Source organism: Macaca thibetana, chromosome 4 (genome assembly GCF_024542745.1).
Source record: "Macaca thibetana thibetana isolate TM-01 chromosome 4, ASM2454274v1, whole genome shotgun sequence".
Classification (NCBI taxonomy): Eukaryota; Metazoa; Chordata; class Mammalia; order Primates; family Cercopithecidae; genus Macaca; species Macaca thibetana.
The window spans coordinates 121,283,870-121,311,690 of NC_065581.1; the positions used below are offsets into that span (position 1 = coordinate 121,283,870).

At 40.2% G+C, this 27,821-nt stretch overlaps 2 protein-coding genes across 8 annotated transcripts in view; both read right to left on the reverse strand.

The window, feature by feature from the left end:
• The window catches only part of LTV1 (LTV1 ribosome biogenesis factor), a 387,175-nt gene that overhangs the window by 52,704 nt on the left and 306,650 nt on the right, over positions 1 to 27,821 (reverse strand). The window lies entirely within an intron of this gene.
• PHACTR2 (phosphatase and actin regulator 2) overlaps positions 1 to 27,821 on the reverse strand; it is a 229,881-nt gene that overhangs the window by 19,076 nt on the left and 182,984 nt on the right. For 4 of the 7 annotated variants that reach the window (XM_050787367.1, XM_050787371.1, XM_050787368.1 and 1 more), the window contains 2 exons: positions 25,987 to 26,124; positions 4,863 to 4,939 (listed from right to left, as the gene is read on the reverse strand). In XM_050787367.1, coding sequence (XP_050643324.1) covers positions 4,863 to 4,939; positions 25,987 to 26,124 — 215 coding nt within the window. Of the gene's footprint in view, positions 1 to 4,858; positions 4,940 to 25,986; positions 26,125 to 27,821 lie in introns of those variants that run through there. The other 3 variants (XM_050787372.1, XM_050787369.1, XM_050787366.1) reach the window with 1 other exon arrangement.

Sequence of the window (27,821 nt, forward strand, 5' to 3'; positions counted from 1 at the left end):
ATTGGAGCCAAAATATATCTCTTCTGGAATATATCTCTAATGATCTCATAAGTTAATGGAAAAATAGCAGTAACATTTGCTTTACTGCCAAGGTTTAAGAATTCTTAAGCAAGGCGTATTCATTTTAGTGATAGGAAAATTTAAATTTTTCTTGTCTGGAAAGGTATTAAAGAGTGTTAATCAATTTATGTTTTGGAGAACTTTTAAAGTTTGCCCTTGATATCAGTTGTTACTTGCCCCAAAAGCTTATATATTTGCATCTGTTTATGTTTACATAAGCAATGAAGATATCAATAGACTTTTATGAAATACAAGAAGCATATACTAAATTTCTCAAGATGAGTAAATAAAAAAAAATAGCCAATACAATTTTGAGGGTGAAAAAAATGCCCCATCAAAAATAAAAGTATATTACAAATCTGTCCTAATTAAGCGGTAGGATATAGACAGGGATAGATAAACAGCTCATTAGAACATAATAAGCAATCCAGAAATTGACTGATGTGTATATTAAAAGAGAATTTCTCATCCACAGGGAAATAAGTGGCAGTGAGAGAATCAACTACTGATTTAGAAAGAAGTAAAGTTAGTTTACTTTTCTGAATCATACACACAAAAAAATGAACCCCTCCAAAGCATATATAACAGGTAAAAATAACAGTTTTATACTCTTGGCCTCCTCCGTCCATAAGACACAAAACAATGAAGTAAAACATAACAATACAGACAGATTTGAATATACAAAAATTTAAACAAAATACCATTAAAAAGTTTAAAAGTTAATAACAAATTGGAGAAAAATATTGCAACATATGCAATAAAGGGCTGATATCCATGATATCTAAGGAGATGCTACTAGTCCATATAAAAGACAAATAACTACCCAAAAAATTGATCCCATAATTTTTTTTTTTTTTTTTTTTTTTTGAGACAGGGTCTCACTTTGTCACCCAGGCTGGAGTGCAGTGGTGTAGCCATGCCTCACTGCAGCCTCAATTTGCTGGGCTCAGGTGATTCTCTCACCTCAGCCACCCAAGTAGCTGAGACTACATGCAAGCACTGCCATGCTCAGCTAATTTTAAAAATTTTTTCTAGAGATGGGGTCTCACTATGTTGATCAGGCTGGTAGAGAACTCCTGGGTTAAAGCAATCCTCCTGCCTCAGCTGGTCAGAAGTTTTGGATAGTCAAGTCAAATAATAAAAAATAAGTGATCAATAAAGATATGTTAAGATGCCCAATCTAATAGAAATCAATGGAATGCGGTATTATTGTTCATCCTTTTAGAATATAAACCTCTCAACCACATCCCTCTCCTCCCAAATGCTGATGAGGGTGAGTCAGTAGACTAGGCATGCTCTTAAACTGTAGATCTGTAAACTAAGTGCTCTTTTTGGAGGATAGTGGAATAGTTTATTCCAAAATGCAAAATGTGTATGCCGAGGAACCTAGCAAATCCACTTATGGGACTAACACAGAAATACTGACATGTGTGCACAAAGATATATGCCTAAAGAAAGTCAAGGCAACATTGTTTTAATAATGAAAAATGGAAAACTCCATAAACATTCATCAATAGTGTAATTGTTCAATAACTTTTTGGCATATTACCTATGAAATGTCAGTCATTCAAATGAAATATATATATATACACACACACACACATACATATATATGTGTGTGTATATATATATATATATTTTTTTTTTTTTTTGAGACAGGATCTCTCTCTGTTGCCCAGGCTGGAGTGCAGGAGTGCAGTGGTATGATCTGGGCTCACTGCAACCTCTGCCTCCTGGGCTCAAGGGATCCTCCTACCTCAGCTTCCCAAGTAGCTGGGATTACAGGTGTGAGCCACTACACTCAGCTAATTTTTGCATTTTTAGTAAAGACAGTGTTTGCTATGTTGTCCAGGCTGGTCTCAAACTCCTGAGCTCAAATGATCTGCCCACCTCGGCCTCCCCAAGTGCTAGGATTACAGGCCTGAGCCACTGCATCTAGCTCAATGAGATATATATTATTATAGAAAAGATTTCTTAGATGCTGTGTTTATGTGTGAGAGAGGGTGCATATAAATGCATACATGTACGTACACATATTTTATATATATATACACACACGTTTATAAATGCATGGAAAAACATCTAAAAGGATCTACATCAAGCTTTTACTAGTAGATACCTGTGAGAATAGAAATGAGGTTGGGAAAGGAGTGAAGGGTTTTCATTTATACTTAATAGAATTTTGTATTGCTTGAATGCTTAATTAGAATATATTATTTTTGTACATACAAATACAAATATAAAAAAGAGGCCAGGTGCAGTGGCTCATGCCTGTAATCACAACACTTTGGGAGACTGAGGTGGGAGGATCGCTTGAGCTCAGGAGTTCAAGACCACCCTGGGCAACATAGCAAGACCTCATCTCTACCAAAAAAAAAAAAAATACCCCCACTAAAACAAAATGACCCTTACTTCTCCCTGTACCCCAATTTTATTGTACTTCTTCATATAGAGTACAACAGAATAGAAAGAACCTCTTTTAGTATACATATTTATTTTTCATAAAATGAGAACTTCCATAAAAATGTACTTTTACAATTCAATTCTTTTTGACTGTAATTTATTCTTTATATCATGCTATCAAATGAAGATAAGGCTATCAGATACTCCAACTTCTAGGAAAACTACACAGAAGCAAAACTATCCCGAATGATAATGTGTGGGTTGAGTGCAGACCCTGCAGCTCAGGGGTCAGGACTCAACTGCACCAAGCACTCCATCTTCCCAGTTGCCTGGAGGCCCCAGTCAGCATGAGGTCACCCCAAATATTGAGCCACTTTTCAATAATCAACTTTACTTCAGAAGAGCAGCTACAGGTGTCACATTTTAGCATACATTTTTCCCTACCTCAGAAGTGGAAGGGAGAAAAGAGGGGGAAAAAAAGTCTGGCTTCATAGGGACACGTTGTTGGTCTCAGAGTACATTATGATAGAATAAAGCCCTCAAATAGATAAAAATCCATTCAGGATGTTGGAATACTCTACATGTATATACAAACAAATGACATAGGAGGACATAAACAAATAAAGAAGTACATTCAGCTCTTGGTGTCTGCAGGGGATTCATTCCAAGACCCCTTCAGATATGAAAATCGATGAATTCCTCAAGTCCCTGATATAAAATGGTGTAGAATTTACATACAACCTACACCCATCCTTTTATATACTTTAAATCATCTTTAGATTACTTATACTACCTAATATAATGTAAGTGCTGTATAAATAGCTATTATACAGTATCATTTTATGATCTGTGTTATTTTTATTGTTGTGGTGTCATTTTGTATTTGTTTTAAAAAATATTTTGGGCTGGGTGTGGTGGCTCATGCCTGTAATCCCAGCATTTTGGGAGACTGAGGCGGGCAGATCACTTGAGGTTAGGAGTTTGAGACCAGCTGGACCAACATGGTGAAACCCTGTCTCTGTTATTAATACAAAAATTAGCCAGGTATGGTGGCACATGCCTGTAATCCCAGCTACTTGGGAAGCTGAGGCAGGAGAATCGCTTGAACCCGGGAGGTGGATGTTGCAGTAAGCTGAGATTGTGCCTCCAGCCTGGGTGACAGAGCGAGACTCTGTCTAAAAAAAAAAAAAAAAAAAAAATTTGGACTGTGGTCAGTTGATTCTGCAGATGGGGAACCCATAGATACGGAAGGCCGACTGTAACCCTGAAAGAAAGGGGAGTTGCCCTGGCACACAAGACAGTAACATAGGAAGAAAAGCTGTGGAGTAAGTCTACAATAACAAACCTCACTGCTCCCCCATCAATTTCAGGGAAGTTTGCTGTTAAAGTTGGAGGTTATACAGCAGCTTCCTTTATATTGTGACATGCTCCCAGTACACAGTGCCATCATAACCAGGACTGCAGGAACAGTGGCACCGGGATGTATGGCTGTAGCTTAGGGGATCAATATTTGTTTTCCACAAAGACCTATCATGATCTTTTTCATGTCATTGGTCATCTATCCTGGTATTTTTTATTGATTTGATTTTTAAAGATTTGATTTGCTTGCAAATTTTTAGAAACACCTGTTATACAAAGCAAAGTACATTCATCCTTAAGACAGAAATAAACAGAACACCTGTGAAGTGAGGGGGTCAGACTATATGATCACTCAGGTCCTTTCTGGGTTTGGTAACCTGTGAAAGAAACCGAAGGGGACTAGCGGAAAAATGGTAAGACGATAGCAATATCCTATGGCACCAATAAAATCAGGATTCCCATTCTAAAGTTGTATCTTCTGAAAAGTCAGCTTCAATCCTATGCTATGTCTATTGTGAAACCAAAGTGTTATATATGTGCCCACACTGACTCTCGCCAGCATCTATTCTGGGCATACAACTTCAACTAAGTCTGTTCAAGAGCAGAATAAATGATGTCTTCAGGCCCAGAAAAAAACGAAGAAAGGAACCAAAATGTAGCCCTATGGAATGATTCAGACTTCCTTGAAAGAAAAGATTTAATTTTAGAAATTCTTATTCAGCATGATTAGTTTTAGTGTTCTTGAAGGAGAAAGCTGAGTTTATTATGAAATTCTAGAAATTTACAGTCTTATCTAGTAATACCTTTAAAACTGTCACACAGATTGTTAGGTTCTTAAAAGGAAGCAAGGATGAATGTGAGAGAAGCGGAAATGTTCATAAGATGGTTTTAAGCTAAACTGTTTAAAAACATTTTTTAATTGTGATAAAATATACCTATCATAAAATTTACCATTGTAGGCAATTTCTTTTTTTTAACCAACTTAAGATGGGATCACATCTTAAGCATTCTCAATTTCTAAACTGCATTTTGTCACCTACCTTGTAAACTGTCGACTCTCTTCATGAACTTCCATTTCTGTGCTTTTAAATTCATTTAGTTCTTTCCTTATTGCTGCCTAAACAGGAAAAAAAAAACAACAACAGATAAACAGAATTGTTATTTAGGTCATATATTACCTCCATATATACAGCATCAATGAAGCAGACCTTTTTGTTTTTTTTTTTTTAGGAGATAGGCTCTCGCTCTGTCACCCAAGCTGGAGTGGAGTAGTGAGATCATGGCTCATTGCAGCCTCAAACTCCTGGGCCTCAGTGATCCTCCCACCTCAGCATTCCGAGTAGCTGGGATTACAGGTGTGTGCCACCATGTTCAGCTAATTTTTAAATTTTTTTTTGTAGAGACGGAGTCTCAAGATATTGCCCAGGCTGATCTTGAACTTCTAGACTCAAGTGATCCTCTTGCCTCAGTTTCTCAAAGCGCTGAGATTACTGGTATGAGCCACCATACCCAGCTTAGACATTCTTTTAAGGTGTAATAAATGTAATGTAGTACTATAGCCAAAGTAAAACCATGATAGACTTCCTTCAAGTGCCCTTGGCAAGGGGGAGTGGGAGTGGGCCTTTGCTAAACTCGTCCTTTGAGTCTGGTCTATGAATCACACGGAACATCCTCCGCCTACGATGACCACAAGGAAAGTGCAGGTCATGACATTTTCTGAGAAGCAATACCATTTTCCTATGGAAAGTTCTGCACTGAATATTGCCCACAACATGGCTTTGACTAGCTGCCAGAAAGCTACTGAGAAGGCAGTCGCTTATATGTTCTTTAATATTGAAAGTTTATAGAAATAGAACTTATAATTTCAGCATAGTCCTTAAAGCTACCCAAAGAAAATATCAAATAGAATGCATTGCTATTTAAAGAACACATAATCCCTGTCACGTAATTTTTGGTATTTGAGGGGATGCTTACGCCATTCAGACTGAAATGTTAACATTAGTTATCTGTTAACAAATAGTGGCAGGATTACAGATGGTTTGTGGTTTCAAATTTTTGCTTATTTTCATTTCCTAACTTTTCTACAAAGAATGTTTTACTCATGTTTTTAAAAAGGTGCTAATAAAAACACCCCTGTAACCTCTAGGCAAAATGGACTCTTCAGCCAAAACAAAGAATGATAAGTCACAGGGAGCGACTTCACTGGGAGATAAAAAGTCTTCTTTGTGGTTGGAAAATAATAAATTTTAGAAAAGGGAACAGACAGAAGAAAGCCCTGAGGCCTCTCTCTGGCTCTTTCTCATAACTAACCATCATTCTGCAATACACAAGCCTTTCCCTCAACACTCCTTTCAATGCCATATTTAAGTCCGTGTCACAGATTGTCTCTTCTCCCCAAATAAATTCCTCAGCCCCTGTAATTTGTATGGGGAACCTGTGACTAGGAACTATGACAATAATGCTTGCTATTGACTTTTGGAAATGAAGAAGCAAGCAGAGAAATATGTGTGAGCCTGAGTCCTCTGTGACACAGCTGTCCAGTTTGTCCCCGATCAACAGTGAGGACGCTTTTGCTTACTGCAAAAACTGATGCGTAGAACCAGAAGGAGAAAGAGTGAGGATGCTCTATACCACTCACCAATTAACATCTATCAAACATTCTTCCTTGAAAGGTTTTTTTGTTTTGTTTTGTTTTTGTTTTTTTTTTTGAGTTGGAGTTTCGCTCTTGTCGCCCAGGCTGGAGTGCAGTGGCGTGATCTTGGCTCACTGCAACCTCCGCTTCCCGGGTTCAAGTGATTCTCCTGCCTCAGCCTCCCGAGGAGCTAGGATTACATGCATGCGCCACCATACCCAGCTAATTTTTGTATTTTTAGTAGAGACGGGGTTTCACCATGTTGGGCAGGCTGGTCTCAAACTCCTGACCTTGGATCCACCCACCTCGGCCCTCCAAAGTGCTGGAATTACAGGCGTGAGCCACCGCGCCCAGCCGAAAGGCGGTATTTTAATTTGAATAGTGCCAGAGAATCCTGTCTTGATGTTCATTTCAAATGTCTTCTCCAAATGTAAGGTTTCAGCAGAGGAAGTGAAAAGCGGTACACTTGGAGTTAGAAGACAGGTATTCTAGTCTTGGCTACGCCCTCATTAGCAGTGTGACCCTTAGTGAGTCACTTCACTCCAAACCTCAGTTTTCTTATCTGGAAAACCAGGAGGAAATTCTTCACAAAATCATGAGCATTAATCAAGAGCATATTTGAAAGTTCTTTGTACACTGTAGAGTCAATAAAATGTCATTATTATGAGCCTCTTGAAAAACAAATTATTCTAGTTTGTGATTGGGATTAACAATTCTTTCATTTTTATTTATGAAGAGTCTACTGGAATGAAACAAGATAATGCCACCAAAGTTGACTTAACCATGAATAAGATGAAGTCCTTATTTGCAGTAGTAGGTTGGCTGCCGCTGATCTAGTATGGCAAAAATCAATGAAAGCATTCTGTGAGAATCAACTGAGATATGGAATTTACAAAACATTATTATTGTAAATTGTGTGCTATACATCCGTCATATTAACAAAATTTATAATTCACTGGTGACCATATACATACGCATAAAGAGAGACAGTTTACTATTTACAGGCACATCCTACATGCCTATCTGCAATGTGACTTTGCAATTTCCCTATCAAGAGGTGAAGTCTATCTCTCCAGCCTCGACACTGGGTGAATCCTGTAACCGCTTTCAACAAATGCACACAGTAGAGGTGATACGTGCCAGTCTGATGAAGCCCAACTGGCCTGGCACCTTTTGCTTCTTGCTACTTGAAAGTTAGCTGTCATGTAAAAAAAAAGTGACTACTCTCAGAAAACCATGCTGTGAGAAACCCAAGATACAGGAAAAGGCCCTGGAGGATAAGATGCTGGGTAGACAGAGAGAGAGAGGACAAGGAGCAAAAGGCACCAATGATTAGTGAAGAAGCTATCTTGAAAGTGAATTCTCTAACCCAGCATTTCACCTGATGCCACAGGGATCCGAAACAAACTGCTGGGCTGAGCCCTTCCCAAATTCCTAACTCACAGAATTGAGAACAAAATAGCTGTTTTAAAAGCCACTGAGTTCTGGGGTCGTTTGTTAAAAAGCAGTTGATAACCTGAGAACTATTCCAAGGCTTTTACCTTACGGCTGATACAATGGAGGCCTAGAGACGTCATATGACTTGCTAGAGAGAGATGCACATTAACCCTTTTCCTGTTTGCCCTGAGAATACTTGCCTGGCAGCACTAACAGCTGCAGTTGTTTACCTCAGGAGAAGTTTGCCATGAAATATCTTGCTTTTATTTTTGCAAAGACTTTGGAAACAGAATACATCATTCTATTTATAGCATTATGGTTTTAGTAGTGGTATTCCCATTTACAAAATACAGTACTTCTCGATTGCTGAAAATGTCAAATCCTAGAAAATGCAGCGTTTCTATGTGTGATGTTAACATCATTCTCAAACAGTTGTTGGCCAAAACATTGTTCGATGAATCTGATTTTTCCAAAATAGATGATTTTGATGTTGGTTCTACTTAGAAACAACTCCAAGAACAGTTTGTGCAATTTATTTATTTATTTATTTATTTATTTATTTATTTAAGACAGGGTCTCACTCTGTCATTCAGGTTGGAGTGCAGTGGCGTGATCTCAGCTCACTGCAACCTCTGCCTCCCGGGTTCAAACAATCCTCCCACCTCAGCCTCCTGAGTGGCTGGGACTACAGGTGCGCACCATCATGCCTGGTTAATTTTTTTTTTATCTTCTGTAGAGATGGATTTCACAATGTTGGCCAGGCTGGTTTCAAACTCCCAGGGTCAAGCGATCCACCCACTTCGGCCTCCCAAAGTGCTGGGACTACAGGCGTGAGCCACCGCAATCAGCCCCTAGTTTATTTTCACATGGGAAATCTGTCAGATTTGCTTCAGCCTCAAAGAGCTTGTTTATGTAAAATTAAATGAGCACTGGCAGCGAGGTGCATTTTCTTTCTCTAAACAGGACGAGGGTTAAGTGACAAACATGGGGCTCACACACAAACCTTTTAACCTCACATCCTACAGTCTTTCCACTAAAATGAGCTTCTGGGCCCCTGTCATCAGGATAATTGCTTCAGATCTGCATGTTGTGTGTGTGGGCTTACAATTAGAAAAGATGTGTCAGTTATGTGAATGATGTGGTAATGGAAGTGATGTGAAATTATAAGGATGAGTTGTTTGAAAAAAATATACCAGAAAGATGTGACTACAGGCAATTAAAGAGATAAAATGCTTATTTTTAAAATTCACTGAAGATTGATCATATTTTTATTACAAGAGATACTTCCTCTTGGAATAAAGAGTAAGATTTCCTGAGAGAGTTTAAAGAGGAAAAAAAGTAATTCAGACACTTTAGACAAATACATGTATAATAAACTTAACTCTCTTCTTTGCAATAGAGACCAGGTTTTAGGCCTAATAATTCTTCACATATATGTAAATAGAACTGATTTATTTTTATTTTTATTTTTATTTTTTGAGACAGGGTCTTGTTCTGTCACCCAGGCTGGAGTGCAGGTGGTGTGATCACAGCTCACTGCAGTCTCAAATTTCAAGGCTCAAGACACCCTCCCACCTCAGTCTCCTGAGTAGCTGGGACCACAGGTGTGTGGCCACCACACCTGGTTAATTTAAAAAAAAAAATTTGTAGAGACGAGGATTTGCTGTGTTGCCCAGGCTGGTCTCAAGCAATCCTCCTGCCTTAGCCTACCCAAAGTGTTGGGATTACAGCCATGAGTCACCACACCCAGTCTGGGACTGATTTTGTTGAAAGACATGAGATAAAAAGAGCTGGGCTGAAATTATAGGGGATTAGAGCCCCAATGGTGCTGGGTTGTACCACCAATGGGAAACCATTGAGCCCAAACTAGGTAGGTATTTCTAGAGTAGAAATAACAACAACAAAACTCTATGAGATAGCAACTGAGACCAATATGTAGTAATTTTGGCATCATGAGAATTGTAGAGAGGAAAAAGGAAACAAAAATGTCTGAAGCTAAGTTTAAAATTGGCCAGTGGTGAGTGGTAACAGGTCTGCTTCATCAGTCCCAGTCAGCTCAGGGGTTATGCTGGGAAGAAGCAACAGGTGATTTGTCAAAAATTCAGACCCTGGAGTGGACCTCCAGCAAACTCCAACAGACCTGAAGCTGAGGGGCCAGTCTGTTAGAAGGAAAATGAGCAAACAGAAAGGAATAGTATCAACATCAACAAAAGGGACATCCACACCAAAACCCCATCTGTAGGTCACCAACGTCAAAGACCAAAGGTACATAAAACCACAAAGATGGGAAGAAACCAGAGCAGAAAGGCTGAAAATTCCAAAAACCAGAGCACCTCTTCTCCTCCAAAGGGTCACAACTCCTCGCCAGCAAGGGAACAAAATTAGACAGAGAATGAGTTTGACGAGTTGACAGAGTAGGCTTCAGAAGGTCGGTAACAACAAACTTCTCCGAGCTAAAGGAGCATGTTTTAACCCATTGCAAGGAAGCTAAAGACCTTGAAAAAAGGTTGGATGAATGGCTAACTAGAATAACCAGTGTAGAGATGAGCTTAAATGACCTGATGGAGCTGAAAACCACAGTACGAGTACTTCATGAAGCATATACAAGCTTCAATAGCCGATTCGATCAAGCGGAAAAAAGGATATCAGTGATTGCAGATCAAATTAATGAAATAGAGTAAGAAGACAAGATTAGAGAATAAAGAGTGAAAAGAAACGAACACAGCCTCCAATAAATATAAGACTATGTGAAAAGACCAAATCTACGTTTGATTGATGTACCTGAGAGTGACGGGGATAATGGAACCAAGTTAGAAAACACTCTTCAGGATATTATCCAGGAGAACTTCCCCAACCTAGCAACACAGGCCAACATTCAAATTCAGGAAATACAGAGAACACCACAAAGATACTCCTCAAGAAAAGCAACCCCAAGACACATAACTGTCAGATTGACCAAGGTTAAAATGAAGGAAACAATGTCAAGGGCAGCCAGAGAGAAAGGTCGGGTTACCCACAAAGAGAAGCCCATTCGGACTCATAGCAGATCTCTTGGCAGATACCCTACCAGCCAGAAGAGAGCGGGGGGCCAATATTCAACCATTCTTAAAGAAAAGAATTTTCAACCCAAAATTTCATATCCAGCCAAACTAAGCTTCATAAGCGAAGGAGAAATAAAATCCTTTACAGACAAGCAAATGCTGAGAGATTTTGTCATCACCAGGCCTGCCTTACAAGAGCTCCTGAAGGAAGCACTAAACATGGAAAGGAACAACCGGTACCAGCCACTGCAAAGACATGCCAAACTGTAAAGGCCTTCGATGCTATAAAGAAAGTGCATCAACTAACGGGCAAAATAACCAGCTAACATCATAATGACAGGATCAAATTCAAACATAACAATATTAACCTTAAATGTAAATGGGCTAAATGCCCCCATTAAAAGGCACAGACTGGCAAACTGGATAAAGAGTCTAGACCCATCAGTGTGCTGTATTCAGGAGACCCATCTCACGTGCGAAGACACACATAGGCTCGAAATATAGGGATGGAGGAAGACCTACCAAGGAAATGGAAAGCAAAAAATGCAGAGCTTGCAGTCGTGGTCTCTGATAAAACAGACTTTAAATGAACAAAGATCAAAAGAGACAAAGAAGGCCATTATATAATGGTAAAGGGATCAATTCAACAAAAAGAGTTAACTATTCTAAATATACATGCACCCAATACAGGAGCACCAGATTCATAAAGTAAGTTCTTAGAGACCTACAAAGAAACTTAGATGCCCACACAATAATAATGGGAGACTTTAACACTCCACTGTCAATACTGGAAAGATCAACAAGACAGAAAATTAACAATGATATCCAGGACTCGAACTCAGCTCTGGACCAAGTGGATGTAATAGACATCTACAGTATTCTCCACCCCAAATCAACAGAATATACATTCTTTTTAGCACCACATTGCACTTATTCTAAAATTGACCACATAATTGGAAGTAAAACACTCCTCAGCAAATGTAAAGGAACAGAAATCAAAACATACTGTCTCTCAGACCACAGTGCAATCAAATTAGAACTCAGGATTAAGAATCTCCCTCAAAACCGCACAACTACATGGAAACTGAACAACCTGCTCCTGAATGACTATTCGATAAATAACGAAATGAAGGTAAAATAAAGATGTTCTTTGAAACCGATGAGAACAAAGACACAATGTACCATATCTCTGGGACTCAGCTAAAGCATTGTGTAGTGGGAAATTTACAGCATTAAATGCCCACAAGAGAAAGCAAAAGAGATCTAAAATCGACACCCAAGCATCACAATTAAAAGAACTAGAGAAGCAAGAGCAAACAAATTCAAAAGCTTGCAGAAGACAAGAAATAACTAAGATCAGAGCAGAGCTGAAGGAGATAGAGACATAAAAAACCCTTCAAAAAAATCAATGAATCCAGGAACTGGTTATTTGAAAAGATCAACAAAATAGATAGACTGCTAGCAAGACTAATAAAGAAGAAAAGAATCAAATAGATGCAATAAAAAATGATAAAGGGGACATCACCACTGATCCCACAGAAACACAAACTACCATCAGAGGATACTATAAAAACCTCTAAATCAATAAACTAGAAAATCTAGAAGAAACGGATGAATTCCTGAGCACATACACCCTCCCAAGACTAAACCAGGAAGAAGTTGAATCTATGAATAGACCAATAACAAGTTCTGAAATTGAGGCAATAATTAATAGCCTACCAACCAAAAAAAGTCCAGGACCAGACAGATTCACAGCCGAAATCTACCAGAGATACAAAGAGGGGCTGGTACCATTCCTTCTGAAACAATCCCAATCAATAGAAAAAGAGGGAATCCTCCCTAACTCATTTTATGAGGCCAGCATCATCCTGATACCAAAGCCTGGCAGAGACACAACAAAAAAAGATAATTTTAGGCCAATATCCCTGATGAACATCAATGCAAAAATCCTCAATCAAATACTGGCAAACCGAATCCAGCAGCACATCAGAAAGCTGATCCACCATGATCAAGTTGGCTTCATCTCTGGGATGCAAGGCTGGTTCAACATATGCAAACTAATAAACGTAATCCATCACATAAACAGAAACAATGACAAAAACCGCATGATTATCTCAATAGATGCAGAAAAGGTCTTTGATAAAATTCAACAGCCCTTCATGCTAAACTAGGTATTGATGGAATGTATCTCAAACTAATAAGAGCTGTTTATGACAAACCCACAGCCAATATCATACTGAATAGACAAAAACTGGAAGCATTCTCTGTGAAAACCGGCACAAGACAAGGATACCCTCTCTCACCACTCCTATTAAACATAGTATTGGAAGTTCTGGCGAGGGCAATCAGTCAAGAGAAAGCAATAAAGGTCAAATTATTAAATTTGACCTTTTTATTTGATAAATTTGATAAATTTTTAAATATCAAATTATTAAAGCATCAGAGTCAAATTATCTCTGTTTGCAAATGACATGACTGTATATTTGGAAAACCCCATGTCTCAGCCCCAAATCTCCTTAAGCTGATAAGCAACTTCAGCAGTCTGAGGATACAAAATCAATGTGCAAAAATCACAAGCATTCTTATACACCAATAACAGATAAACAGAGAGCCAAATCATGAGTGAACTCCCATTCACAATTGCTACAAAGAGAATAAAATACGTAGGAATATAACTTACAAGGGATGTGAAAGACCTCTTCAAGGAGAACTACAAACCACTGCTCAAGGAAATCAGAGAGGACACAACCAAATGGAAAAACATTCCATGCTCATGGATAGGAAGAATCAATATACTGAAAATGGCCTTACTGCCCAAAGTAATTTACAGATTCAAAGACATCCCCATCAAGCAACCACTGACTTTCTTCACAGAATTGGAAAAAACTACTTTAAACTTCATATGGAACCAAAAAAGAGCTCGCATATCCAAGACAATCCTGGGCAAGAAGAACAAAGCTGGAGGCACCTTGCTACCTGACTGCAAACTTTACAAGGCTACAGTAACCAAAACAGCATGGTACTGGTACCAAAACATATAGATCAATGGAACAGAATAGAGTCCTCAGAAATAACACCACACATCTACCACCATCTGATCTTTGACAAACCTGACACACACAAGCAATGGGGAAGATTCCCTATTTAATAAATGGTGTTGGGAAAACTGGTGGCCATATGCAGAAAACTGGAACTGGACACCTTCCTTATACCTTGTACAAAAAATCAACTCAAGATGGATCAAATATTTAAATGTAAGATCTAGGACCATAAAAATCCTAGAAGAAAACCTGGGCAATACCATTCAGGACATAGGCATGGGCAAAGACATCATGACTAAGACACCAAAAGCAATGGCAGCATTGAGAAACTTCTCAAATGAAGACATTTATGCAGCCAACAGACATATGCAAAAATGCTCATCATCACTGGTCATGAAAGAAATGCAAATCAAAACCACAATGAGATACCATCTCATGCCGGTTAGAATGGCAATCATTAAAAACTCAGAAAACAACAGATGCTGGAGAGGTTGTGGAAAATATGAATGCTTTTACACTGTTGGTGGGAGTGTAAATTAGTTCAACCATTGTGGAAGACAGTGTGGCGATTCTTCAAGGATCTAATACTAGAAATACCATTTGACCCAGCAATCCCATTACTGGACATAGACCTAAAGGATTATAAATCATTCTACGATAAAGACACATGCATACGTATGTTTATTGCAGCACTATTCACAATAGCAAAGACGTGGAACCAACCCATATGTCCATCAATGATAGACTGGATTAAGAAAATGTGGCACATAGACACCATGGAATACTATGCAGCCATTAAAAAGGATAAGTTGATGTCCTTCGCAGGGACATGGATGAAGCTGGAAACCATCATTCTCAGCAAACTATCACAAGATCAGAAAACCAAACACCACATGTTCTCACTCATAAGTGGGAGTTGAACAATAAGAATATAGGGACACAGGGAGGGGAACATCACACACTGGGGCCTGTGGGGAGTGGGGGACTAGGGGAGGGATAACATTAGGAGAAATACCTAATGTGGGTGATGGGTTGATGGGTGCAGCAAACCACCATGGCACGTGTATACCTACGTAACAAACCTGCACGTTTTGCACATGTAACCCAGAACTTAAAGTATAATAATGAAAGAAAGAAAGAAAGAAAGAAAGAAAGAAAGAAAGAAAGAAAGAAAGAAAGAAAGAAAGAAAGAAAGAAAGAAAATGCAGACCTTGCTGCCTTCCCAAAGAGCATGAGCTGTGGGGCCAGAATTAACTAGAATTGCCATTTTGATATCCTTTATTTCTTGGGTAAAATTATGATGGGATGTGGAGAGGATTTCTGGACTACTCATCAATCAAGTTCAATGCCACAAGGAGGTAACTGTTGCCCTTCTGCTGCTAGGGCAGCGATGAACATGGCAAAGAATAGCTTAGGGAGAACAAAAATCTCAGGCTTTCTTAGGACCTGTTTAGACACTGTGTTCCTGGAAAGACAGTATGTGTTATTCAACTTCAAATCCCCAGTATCTAGGATGATATTTAATATATTGTAAGGTTTTTAATAAGTGATTACTGAGTTGGACAAAAGCACAGCTCATCTGAAAAAATTCTACACTCTCTTTCACTGGATAGTTTTAGACTAGATCATAAACTGAGGAATCAACAATGAAAATATCACCAATGGGGAACAAAGCTTGGCTTCTCATCCCTGACCATGAGTATAATATTGGTAAGAGCTACCATTTATTGATGAGCAGGAATTCTAAAGATATTCTACCTAATTCTCAAGATAGATATAATTGGCTTTATTTTACTAGTAAGTAAGCCTAGGTTAAACGACTTGGCCAAGGTCAAACAACTACCAAGTGGCCAAGTCAAGAATCAATCCATCCTAGAAGTGCCCAGCTCTAAAGACTGCCCTTCTCTCCTCCATGGAGCTTCCAAGCTCTACTCTAAGGAGATGGTTACCGGCAGGCAAGCCTAGGTCTTCAGGCCAATTCGATGGCCTTCTCTGACCTCACCTGTCTGCCACTGAAGGGCCAGCTCATTTATCAACCTCAGTGCAGGAAACCAGGCCATCTCTATTTTACTGTACATGTATTTCTAGTACTCTAAGTACATATATTCTAAAACTGACAATTTTATTTTGTTTATTTTTGTTTTAGAGACAGGGTCTCATTCTGTTGCCCAGGCTGCAGTGCAGTGGTACAATCATAGCTCACTGCAGTCTTGAACTCCCGGACTCAAGGGATCCTCCTGCCTCAGCCTCCCAAGAAGCTAGGAATACAGGGGTGTGCTACCACATCTGGCTAAGTCTTTTAGTTTTTGTAGAGAGAGGGTTTTGCTATGTTGCTCAGGCTGGTCTTTAACTCCTGGCCTCAAGTGACCCTCCCATCTTGGCCTCCCAAAGTGCTGACATTACAAGTGTGAGTCATTGTGCCCTGACCTGAAAATTTTATGTTAAAGGTGAATAAAGCTCAATCAAGTTCACAATTAATAAGGCATTTCTCCCATCACTTCTCTTTCCCAACATGAGCCATTTAACCAGACTACCAGATTTCAGAGATTCCCCACCACACCCAGCAAGGGCCTTCCTCCTTCACAGAAAGGAGAGACATTGATTAATTATTGACTGATTGGTTACTACTCTTTAAAATGCAAGGTGGTAGCTTAATGGGGCTAAGAAAATGGCACTAAGATAAGAGAAAGAAAAAAGACGCTCCTTTAGGCTGACAGGAAGCTCATTTTTTGTTTGTTTGTTTGGTTGGTTTTGTTTTGTTTTTGAGATGGAGTCTCGCTTTGTTGCCCAGGCTGGAGTGCAGTGGTACAATCTCAGCTCACGGCAACTTCTGCCTCCTGAGTTCAAGTGATTCTCCTGCTTCAGCCTCCCAAGTAGCTGGGACTACAGGCAGGAGCCACCTCGCACAGCTAATTTTTGTATATTTAGGAGAGATGGGGTTTCACCATGTTGGTCAGGCTGGTCTTCAACTCCTGACCTCAAGAGATCCACCCAACTCACCCTCTCAAAGTGCTTGGATTACAGGCATGAGCCACTGCACCTGGCCTCATTGTTTATTTTTTAAAGCAGAGGTGGAAATATTTATCTTGAATAGTTTTTTTAAAATGGAACATAGACCTCAAAAGTTAAAAATAAAACTCATTTTTAAACATAATAGTTAAATTACAATTTTTACATGAATTAACTTAATATAATATATTATTTTAAATCTGATCTAAATATATATATATAATAAATAATATATTACAAAATGCTTTCAGGTAAAAAGCAACAAAAACCAGAAACGCTGGTTAATAATGGTGATTAGCATGTGTCATTTTCATTCTAAAATAAAATATACACTAAGACCATTGAGAGTTTTAGGATCTCTGGGCAGTAAGCACGATTTCATCACATGTATCTTTTAACAACTAGAGGCAACAATTTTTTTCGGTGTTAGGTAGGAAATGGTACTTTTAGAAATTCTTAAAAGTACTGTGCATTAAAGTGTTTCTTTTCTTATTTTTGCATTTTTAAATATTCAGATATGGCTCAATGAATATTCATCACCTGTGTATATACAATATACTACACATAAACATCTTAAATTGTTGCATTTTTCTATTTTTATCTTTAAAAAGTGTACCATATTATTTATTTATTTATTTATTTATTTATTTATTTTGAGACAAGGTCTGGCTCTGCTGCACAGGTAGGAGTGCAGTGGCATGGCTCTCTGCAGCCTCCTGCTCCTGGGCTCAAGCAATTCTCCCACCTCAGCTTCCTGAGTAGCTGGGACTACAGGCACGTGCCACCACTCCCGGCAAATTTTTTGTATTTTGTAGTAGAGACAGGGTTCCACCACATTGCTCAGGCTGGTCTCAAACTCCTGAGCTCAAGAAATCTGCCCACCTCGGCCTCCCAAAGTGCTAGGATTATAGGCATGAGCCACCGTGCCTGGCCAATATTTTTTCTATTTAAAAGAAATTCTACTTCTTAATTTTCTTGTAGAGATACACACACATACACAATAAAAATCCACTTCTAAAAATGCTGCCTTTTAGACTTTAAAAAGTCTCAGGAGAAATGTGAGAGATACTGTCAGAGGGAGAAAATGATGCCCATGAGGAGAAAGGGGCTGTGGCTATGCTCTGGGGATCAGATCTGCAAGGGAAATGCCAAAGTCATGTGCCTTCAAAGCACTCATGAACAGAAACAAAGGCTGTGGCAGAAAACCTGGCCATGTACCTTTCCCCTGCAGCCTAGAAGTCCAGAACAAAATCCCATTTTTGTTTCAACATAAAATTAAAAAAAAAAAAAACCTCTCTGTTACAGCTAGAGAGGAATGAGCTTTACCTTCCAACAAAAGAACAAGAGTTAAAAAGAATCATTTCTAGGGTTTGGACAATTTAGTTTCCATATGAGGGTGGTTAGTCATTTAGACTCTCCCTGCTTGCATACTTGGCAACTGCAGTGACCTTTACTCATGTATCTGGCCCTACCTGCCTTTCTGAAGTTTTGCGTTTGAATAATAAGATAGCTGGAAATGGTGGGTGTGGAAAATTATATTTTCCAAATTTGGCCACAATTGTAATCTCGTCACTCCCCTGTCAAGAAGTGGAGCTAATTAATTCCCCCTTCCTTGAAGCTTGAGCTGGTCTTATGACTTGCCTGTAACTAACAGAATGTAGTAGAAGTGAGGCTGGATGCCTTCCAAAGCCAGATCACGCAAGGCCATATAGCTTTTACCTGGTTCTCTTGGGACATTTGCCCAGCCACCATGTAAGAAGACTGATGACTCAGTCTACCATGCTGAAGAGGCCATGTATAGGTAAGTTTGGTCGACTAGGAGCCAGAGTTGAGCCCTGCCTCTGAGCCATCCCTACCAAGACACCAGACATGTTAGAGAAGCTGTCTTGGAGCCTCCAAAGTAGCCTATTTGTCAGCTGAATAACATTGAATGACCTTAGTCAACCTCATGAAGAGCAGAAGAATCACCTAGCTGAGCTCTGACTAAATCTCCAACCTACAAAATCTGCAAGATATAAAATAGTTGCTGTTTTCAATCACTAAGTTTTGGGGAAGGTCACTGCACAGAAACAGTGACTAGAGCAGGGTCAACTAGGAGCCACAAAACGAGAGGTGAATGACCAAAAGCTCACAACTGAAAGGAAAGGAGGATGGAAGAAACCTTGCACCAAGTTCAGAATGCAGTACTATTTCTAGCAAAATGGCATCCCAGATGTCTTGACTAACTCTTCTATTGAAAAACAATTAAAATGCTAAACATAGCATCTAAAAACCGCTTTAAATGTCCTAAACAGCTGGGAAAAGAGTAAAAAATACTTCGACAAGAATGAGTAAAAGAAGATCATGGCCAGAAAAATAAGGTAAGTGAGCAATGAAACTGGCTGTGACCTTGAGGGCACTTGTGTTAAATCTAGTGAATTTGAGCAGGCATCTTTATGATTTGGTGAAATACAGAAGACACACAAAACCCACCCAGATCTAATAAATAATTCTCTCTCCATAAATTGGTGACCAAATGGCATATCCTCAGTGTAAGGGTAAGCTAGAATATCTGACCCTCCAAGGACAAACAAAAAATTGCAAGCTGGTGCTTAGTGTCAGGCCTCTGAGCCCAAGCTAAGACATCATATCTCCAGATGGCTTGAAGCAACTGAAGATCCACAAGAAAAGTGAAAATAGCCTTAATTGATGACATTCCACCATTGTGATTTATTTCTGCCCTAACCTAACTGAGCAATGTACTTTGTAGTCTCCCCCACCCTTAGGAAGATTCTTTATAATCTCCCCCACCCTTAAGAAGGTTCTTTGTAATTCTCCCCATCCTTGAGAATGTACTTTGTGAGATCCATCCCCTGCCCCCAAAACATTGCTCTTAACTCCACCGCCTATCCCAAAACCTATAGGAACTAATGATAATCCCACCACCCTTTGCTGACTCTCCTTTCAGACTCACCCCGCCCGCACCCAGGTGAAATAAACAGCCATGGTGCTCGCACAAAGCCTGTTTGGTGGTCTCTTCACACGGACGTGTGAGACATTCGGTGCCAAAGACCTGGGTCAGCGGGACTCCTTCGGGAGACCAGTCCCCTGTCCTCACCCTCACTCCATGAAGAGATCCACCAACGACCTCAGGTCCTCACACCAACCAGTCCAAGGAACATCTCACCAATTTTAAATCGGGTAAGCGGCCTCTTTTTACTCTCTTCTCCAGCCCCTCTCACTATCCCTCAACCTCTATCTCCTTTCAATCTTGGCGCCAGCCTTCAATCTCTCCCTTCTCTTAATTTCAATTCCTTTCATTTTCTGGTAGAGATAAAGGGGACACATTTTATCTGTGAACCCAAAACTCTGGCGCCGGTCACGGACTCGGGAAGGCAGCCTTCCCTTGGTGTTTAACCATTGTGGGGACGCCTCTCTGATTATTCACCCACATTCCATTGGTGTCTGATCTCCGCGGGGACGCCTGCCTTGAACATTCACCCACATTCGCTTGTTGGCAAGTCAATTGCGGGGACGCCTGCTTTGGCTGCTCACCCACGTTGCAGCCCTCTACCCTTCTTTTTAAACTTGCCTCCTTCACTATGGCAACCTTCCACCCTCCATTCCTCCTTCTTCTCCCTTAGCCTGTGTTCTCAAGAACTTAAAACCTCTTCAACTCTAGCCTGACCTAAAATCTAAGCATCTTATTTTCTTCTGCAATACTGCTTGGCCCCAGTACAAACTCGACACTAGTTCCAAGTGATCAGAGAATGGCACTTTCGATTTGTCTATCCTACAAGATCTAGATAATTTTTGTTGAAAAATGGGGCAAATGGTCTCGTCCAGGCATTCTTTTACACATTCGTCCCTCCCTAGTCTCTGCTCCCAATGAGACTCATCCCAAATCTTTCTTCTTTCTCTCCTGTCTGTTCCTTCAGTCTCCACTCCAAGCTCTGAGTTCTCTGAATCCTTCTTTTCTATGGACTCATCTGACCTCTCCCCTTCTCCCCAGGCTGCTCCTCACTAGGCCAAGCCAGGTCCCAATTCTTCCTCAGCCTCTGCTCCCCCACCCTATAATCTTTCTATCTCCTCCCCTCCTCACACCCGGTCTGGCTTACAGTTTCGTTCCAAGACTAGCCCTCCCCAACCTGCCCAACAATTTCCTCTTAGAGAGGTGGCTGGAGCTGAAGGCATAGTCAGGGTACATGTGCCTTTTTCTCTATCAGACCTTTCCCAAATCAGCCAGCGTTTAGGCTCTTTCTCATCAGACCCCACTAAACATACACAGGAATTCCGATATCTAACTCTGTCCTACAATTTAACCTGGAGTGACTTAAATGTCATCCTAACTTCTACCCTCTCCCCAGATGAATGGGAAAGAGTTTTTTCTCTAGCCCAACCTCACGCCGATAACCGCTTCATGAGCCAGACCTCCAGGAAGGCATTAGAGCAGTTCCCCGAGAAGATCCCCAGTGGAACTATCAGGTATCAGGCGAGATTACATGGTTTCCTGCCTAGTTGAAGGGCTTAAAAGGCAGCTTACAAAGCTGTTAATTATGACAAACTTAAAGAAATTACCCAAGGTAAAGAACCCAGCCCAGTTCACAGCCTGCTTAGCAGCAACCCTTAGACGCTTTACCGCCCTAGACCCAGAGGGGCTAGAAGGCTGCCTTATTCTTAATATGCATTTTATCACCCAGTAAACTCCCGACATTAGAAAAAGCTCCAAAAATTAGATTCCAGCCCTCAAACCCACAACAGGACCTAATTAACCTCACCTTCCATGTGTACAATAATAGAGAAGAGTTGCAATTACTTGCCTCCGCTGTGAGAGAAACCCCAGCCGTATCTCCAGCACACAAAAACTTCAAAACGCCTAAGCCACAGAGGTCAGGCATTCCTTCAGGTCTTCCTCCCCCAGGATCTTGCTTCAAGTGCTGGAAATCTGGCTACTGGGCCAAGGAATGCCTGCAGCCTGGGATTCCTCCTAAGCCATGTCCCATCTGTGCAGGACCCCGCTGGAAATTGGACTGCCCAACTGGCCCAGGGTTCTGAATGACTGCTTCCCAAATCTTCTCGGCTTAGCGGCTGAAGACTGACACTGCCCGACCGCCTTGGAAGCCTCCTGGACCATCACAGACGCTTTGGGTAACTCTTACAGTGTACTTACAGTCCGTCCCCTTCTTAGTTAATACGGAGGCTACCAACTCCACATGACCTTCTTTACAAAGGCCTTTTTCCTTTGCCTCCATAGCTGTTGTGGGTATTGATGGCCAGGCTTCTAAACCTCTTAAAACTCCCCAACTCTGGTGCCAACTTAGACAATACACTTTTAAGCACTCCTTTTTAGTTATCCCCATCTGCCCAGTTCCCTTATTAGATTGACACATTTTAACTAAATTATCTGCTTCCCTGACTATTCCTGGGCTACAGCCATACCTCATTGCCACCTTTTCCCCAGTTCAAAACCTCCTTCGCATCCTCTCCTTGTATCTCCCCACCTGAATCCACAAGTGTATAGGATACCTCTACTCCCTCCTTGGCGACAAATGATGCACCCCTTACCATCCCATTAAAACTTATCACTCTTACCTCGCTCAACACCAGTATCCCATCCCACAGCATGCTTTAAAAGGATTAAAGACTGTTATCACTCGCCTGATACAACATGGGCTTCTAAAACATATAAACTCTCCTTACAATTCCCCCATTTTACCTGTCCAAAAACCAGACAAGTCTTACAGGTTAGTTCAGGATCTGCACCTTATCAACCAAATTGTTTTGCCTATCCACCCCATGATGCCAAACACATATACTCTCCTATTCTCAATACCTCCCTCTACAACCCCTCCATAACCCATTATTCTGTTCGGGATCTCAAACATGCTTTCTTTACTATTCCTTGCACCCTTCATCCCAGCCTCTCTTTGCTTTCACTTGGACTGGGTACTCCCAATTCTTAGTCCTTTAATACCTGTTTTTCTCCTTCTCTTATTCAGACCTTGTATCTTTCATTTAGTTTCTCAATCCATACAAAATCGCATCCAGGCCATCACCAATAATTCTATATGACAAATGCTCCTTCTAACAACCCCACAATATCACCCCTTACCCCAAAATCTTTCTTCAGTTGAATCTTTCCCACTGTAGGTTCCCATGCCTCCCCTAATCCTGCTTGAAGCAGCTCTGAGAAACATTGCCCATTATCTCTCCATACCACCCCCAAAAATTTTCGCCACCCCAACACTTTACCACTATTTTGTTTCATTTTTCTTATTAATATAAGACAGGAATGTCAGGCCTCTTCACGTGGACGTGTGAGACAGTAAGTAAGGGGATAGGCAGGGAGGGATGAAATGTACACTGAAAATTCAAAGCCACGAGCTAAACATCACAGAGGTTTGCTGCTTCAATTCATGAAGGTAGTCTAAAATAACTCATTTTGATAATCTAGTTTAAAAGTTATATTTTTAAATATAACAAAGTTTTCATCAGGAAAATGTATGCATTCTAAACATATATATCTAATGACACACCTCACAATAAATGAAGCAAAATTGACAGAATTATAAGGAGAAGTACAAAAAAATCCACATAGTGGGAGATTTAACACGTCTTATTTGTTACCGGACAGATCAAATAGACAAAAAAATAACTAAGGCTACAGAAATCTGAATAGAACTAACAAGACTGATTTTACAGGGAAATTTGCACACCCTCAAACTGTAGGACACATATTGTTTTCAAGGACATATGAGACATAATTACTACAAATCCCAATATAAAGGCCACATCCCAGACCAATGAGATCAGCATCTCTGGAGAGGGGACCCAGACATCCACATTCTTAAAGATCTATAGGTGATTCCAATGTGTAGCCAAGGTTGCAAATCACTGACACACAGAGTCATTTCTAACCCTCAGCGCTTCTATCAGAAAGTAAGGAATGATGAAAATTAATAATCTGGAAAGTCTATCTTAGGTTAGAACAGAACAGCCAATAAAGCCCAAAAAATTAAGGGGAAGAAGAAAAAAGAGCAAATAATGACATAGAAAACAAACATATAATACAGATGACCAAGAAAACTGAAAGCATATCTTATACCTTCCCCAAAAAACAACTCCAGGCAAACCAAAAAGTTAAATGTGAAAAGCAAAACTATAAACACTTTAGAAGACAGTATATGAGAATATATCTATCATTTTGGTATGCAAAGAATGTTTAAAACCAGAAACAAAATCATAAACCATAAAGAAAAAGGTTGACAAATTTGACTGTATTAAGTTTAAGAATCTTGTTAAATCAATATTTGCAACATATATAACTGAAATATATGAAGAACTTAAAAAATTGACAACCCAAAAGAAAATGGGCAAAAGGCACTTCAGTGGAGTGGAATCCAAATGCCCAATAGGCATATGAAAATTTGCTCAACCTCACTCATAATGAGTGAGAGGCAAAGTAAAAGCACAATGAAATATGACTTCCTAGCTTCCTCAGCCTGTGCTCTCCCTCCCGTCCTCAAGGGTCTGCTGCTTGCCTCTTCCACATAAGTACTGTCCTGCTACTCCAGTGATTTTTTTCCCACTCTATCAGTTACTGACTTTTCCTCCTGTATGTTCAACCTCTCCCTTTCTTTTGACCCCTTCGCAGCATAAAAAATTGTTCAAGTATTTCCCATAAATTAAAAAAAAAAATCACTCCCTTGATACCGTATCTCGTTTTCCAAATTTACGTACCCAAGCTTATTAACCTTCACAATCACCAGCCATACGTTGAACAACTGCCTTATTATACTGCTACCCTTCAGAGCCCAAATTCTCAGGATTGTGTTTGATCCTCGTTGTCTCCATCACAGGCTTCCATCCATCAGGCCACCAAAATGCTTCCTCTCACCATGTCACTGCACACACATGGCCGCCCTCCCTGACAGTACTTCCAAGCTGCTGTGCTATGAGCTTCTCCTCTTTCCCCACCTCACAGACATTTCTTCTCAATATTTTTCTGCTGCTTCTTCCTAAAACGTCCCTGGAGTGCTTTTCTCAGCCTCCTTCTCCTCTACTCTTGTTCTGAACATTCTTCCTTTGTGATCTTATTCCTCTTACTTTTCATTTCTACTTATGAGCTAAGGATTTCTGAATCTGTATCTCCAGTATGTGCTTGATACACAGTAGGTACTTTAAATAATGAAGCTTCCTAGTTTTAGCATTAAGACATGGCATGTTTAAGCAAAAGTACTTACGATTAAAAAAAAAAAACTGGGTATAGCATGAGTTTATTCAATACCAGATTTTGCTAAGAGAGAAAAATTAGAACAATTTAAAAACAAATGGTTGGCAAGAATCTTTGCCTATGGAACAATAGTACTTATAAGATAAAAGTCTTTCTACATTGATAGAACCCACTATATTTTTCATTTTTTAGGAACTGTGTGCAATGATTTAGAGTAGGGGTTGGTAAGCCTGACCTGCAGGCCAAATTTGGCCCACCATTTGTTTTTGTAGATAAAGTTTTATTGGAACATATACATATCCATTCAATTACGCATTGTCTGTGGCTGTTTTCATGCTACAATGGCAGGACTGGGCAGTTGCAACAAAGATTGTATGGCCCACATAGCCTAAACTATTTGCTGTCTTGTCATTTCTATTAAAAGTGTGCCAGTCTTGACAAAGATCAGGCCTTTCTATTGTTAACATATCCGTTTAAAATGATAAGTGGTATAAGTTATATTTTCTAAGAGTAAGGATAAATCCTGGATGTGAGAAAGCCCTCCCCATCCAGGTATGAAAGCAGGTGGGTTTTATGGTAAATAAGAACTACTTTTCTCTGAGACTTAGTTGAAAGAACTACATTGATATCACTAAATGTATCACTTTAACTGGCTTAAATAATCAGAGGCAGAAAACAGTTGTAATATTTGGTAAGATCTCATCCCCTAGGATGACTTAAGTAGGGGGAATGTGGATATTGAAGCTTCCAGAAAAGCAACACAATCAACACGAAATCCACTGGGATTCTTGCCTTGTCTGCAGGTGTTAACCTGGCCCAGGGCTTGTCTGCTCGGCGGTCATAGTCGGGAGAATCTGTGACTTCTACATACTCGTTAAATCGCAGGATCCTTCGAGCTTGTAGCTCTGCCACTGTGGGTCTCAGGCTGAGCTGCAGGAGGACAAGGAAAAAGGCAGAGTTCAGTAAACCGCTTACAGCCTCATGGTGGCAAGTATTCTATAGAGAACACTTCAAAGTTATGGTTAAATAAGGTCACTTTCAGGCATCAAAAAAAAAAAAAAAAAAAAAAGGCAACAGCATCTTGGGAATTTCTAATGAGAACTAGAAAGCCGTGTGCCCTAATTTTTGAGACTATAAAAAATCATCGTTTCAGATAGGTCACAGTCTTTGGCAACTACCTGCATTATGCTATTTTCCCCAACTTGCCTGGCACTGTGATAAAGGTCTATCATCCCTGACGCAAGGAATATGCAATGCACAGACACAATAGTAACCCAGATACAGAATGGCTGGTTTGGTGATTCAATTATCAAGGCAAAAGCCATGGATTGAATTATCAAGGCAAAACTTCTAAAAGTTTTTCTAAAAAACTTTTAGAAATGGGAATAAAAGCCTGTTCCTATAATATTAAACCCATACACTCAGAAATGTACAAAGTTATGACATACAGGCCAGGCGCCGGGGCTCACGCCTGTAATCCCAGCACTTTGGGAGGCCGAGGCGGGTGGATCACGAGGTCAGGAGATCGAGATCATCCTGGCTAACACAGTGAAACCCCATCTCTACTAAAAATACAAAAAAAAATTAGCTGGGTGTGGTGGCAGTCACCTGTAGTCCCAGCTACTCGGGAGGCTGAGGCAGGAGAACGGTGTGAACCCAGGAGACGGAGCTTGCAGTGAGCCAAGATCGTGCCACTGCACGCCAGCCTGGGTGACACAGCAAGACTCTGTCTCAAAAAAAAAAAGTTATGACATAGAAAGGGTCCAATAAAGGGTATGCCTACAGCACAGCTGTCCTTAAGATATTCATAATAAGGACAAGGCCCCAATAGGACACATGCCCTTGGCCAGAAAAACCAATGTACAGGAATGGGGAGGGGAGAGTTGATGGAGAACTGTACTTCCTTGAGACCATCACTGCTTAAAATCAACTCCAACCTTCAAGATACTTCTAACAACTTGGGTCCCTCCTCCTTGTGGTCTTCGCCAGATTCAAATTTATAATTATATTGCTTTTCTCTCTGGTTCCTTTCTCAAACCGAAGAATAAGATTCTGACAGGTGAAAGAAAGCTGGCCCCCTGGTAAACAGGCATTATCTACTCTCTGTGACAGAGGTTCACTCCCATTTTGGTTTTTCTCAGTTAGGCGGTATCACAGTTATCTCCAGAGAGGTAGACTTAGACCTCTATTGTAGTCATAAGGCCCATTTTCATATATTTTCTCTCTCATATATACTCTGTATACAGCCAGACTACCCATCATCTAAGTGGTCCTCTTTGGAGATACTGCTTATTTATTTTTTTATTTGAACAGAATGGGGGGTCTCTCTATGTTGCCCAGGATGGTCTTGAACTCTTGGGCTCAAGCAATTCTCCCATCCCAGTCTCCCAAAGTGCTGGGGTTACAGGCATAAGCCACAACACCTGTCCAGAGATACTCCTTATTTTGCACTGGGTCTACATTCTGTAGTCATTAACAGCCCTTTCCTGGGCCTCAGTTTCCTTCTGAACTAAGCCAATATTCTAACATTCAAAGCACTCAAGGACTTTTAGAAGGCCTAGGCCCATACCCTGAGCCCACTTGAGCAGGGATATGCCAACTATGGCTCCCTCTATCTTCATAGAGCC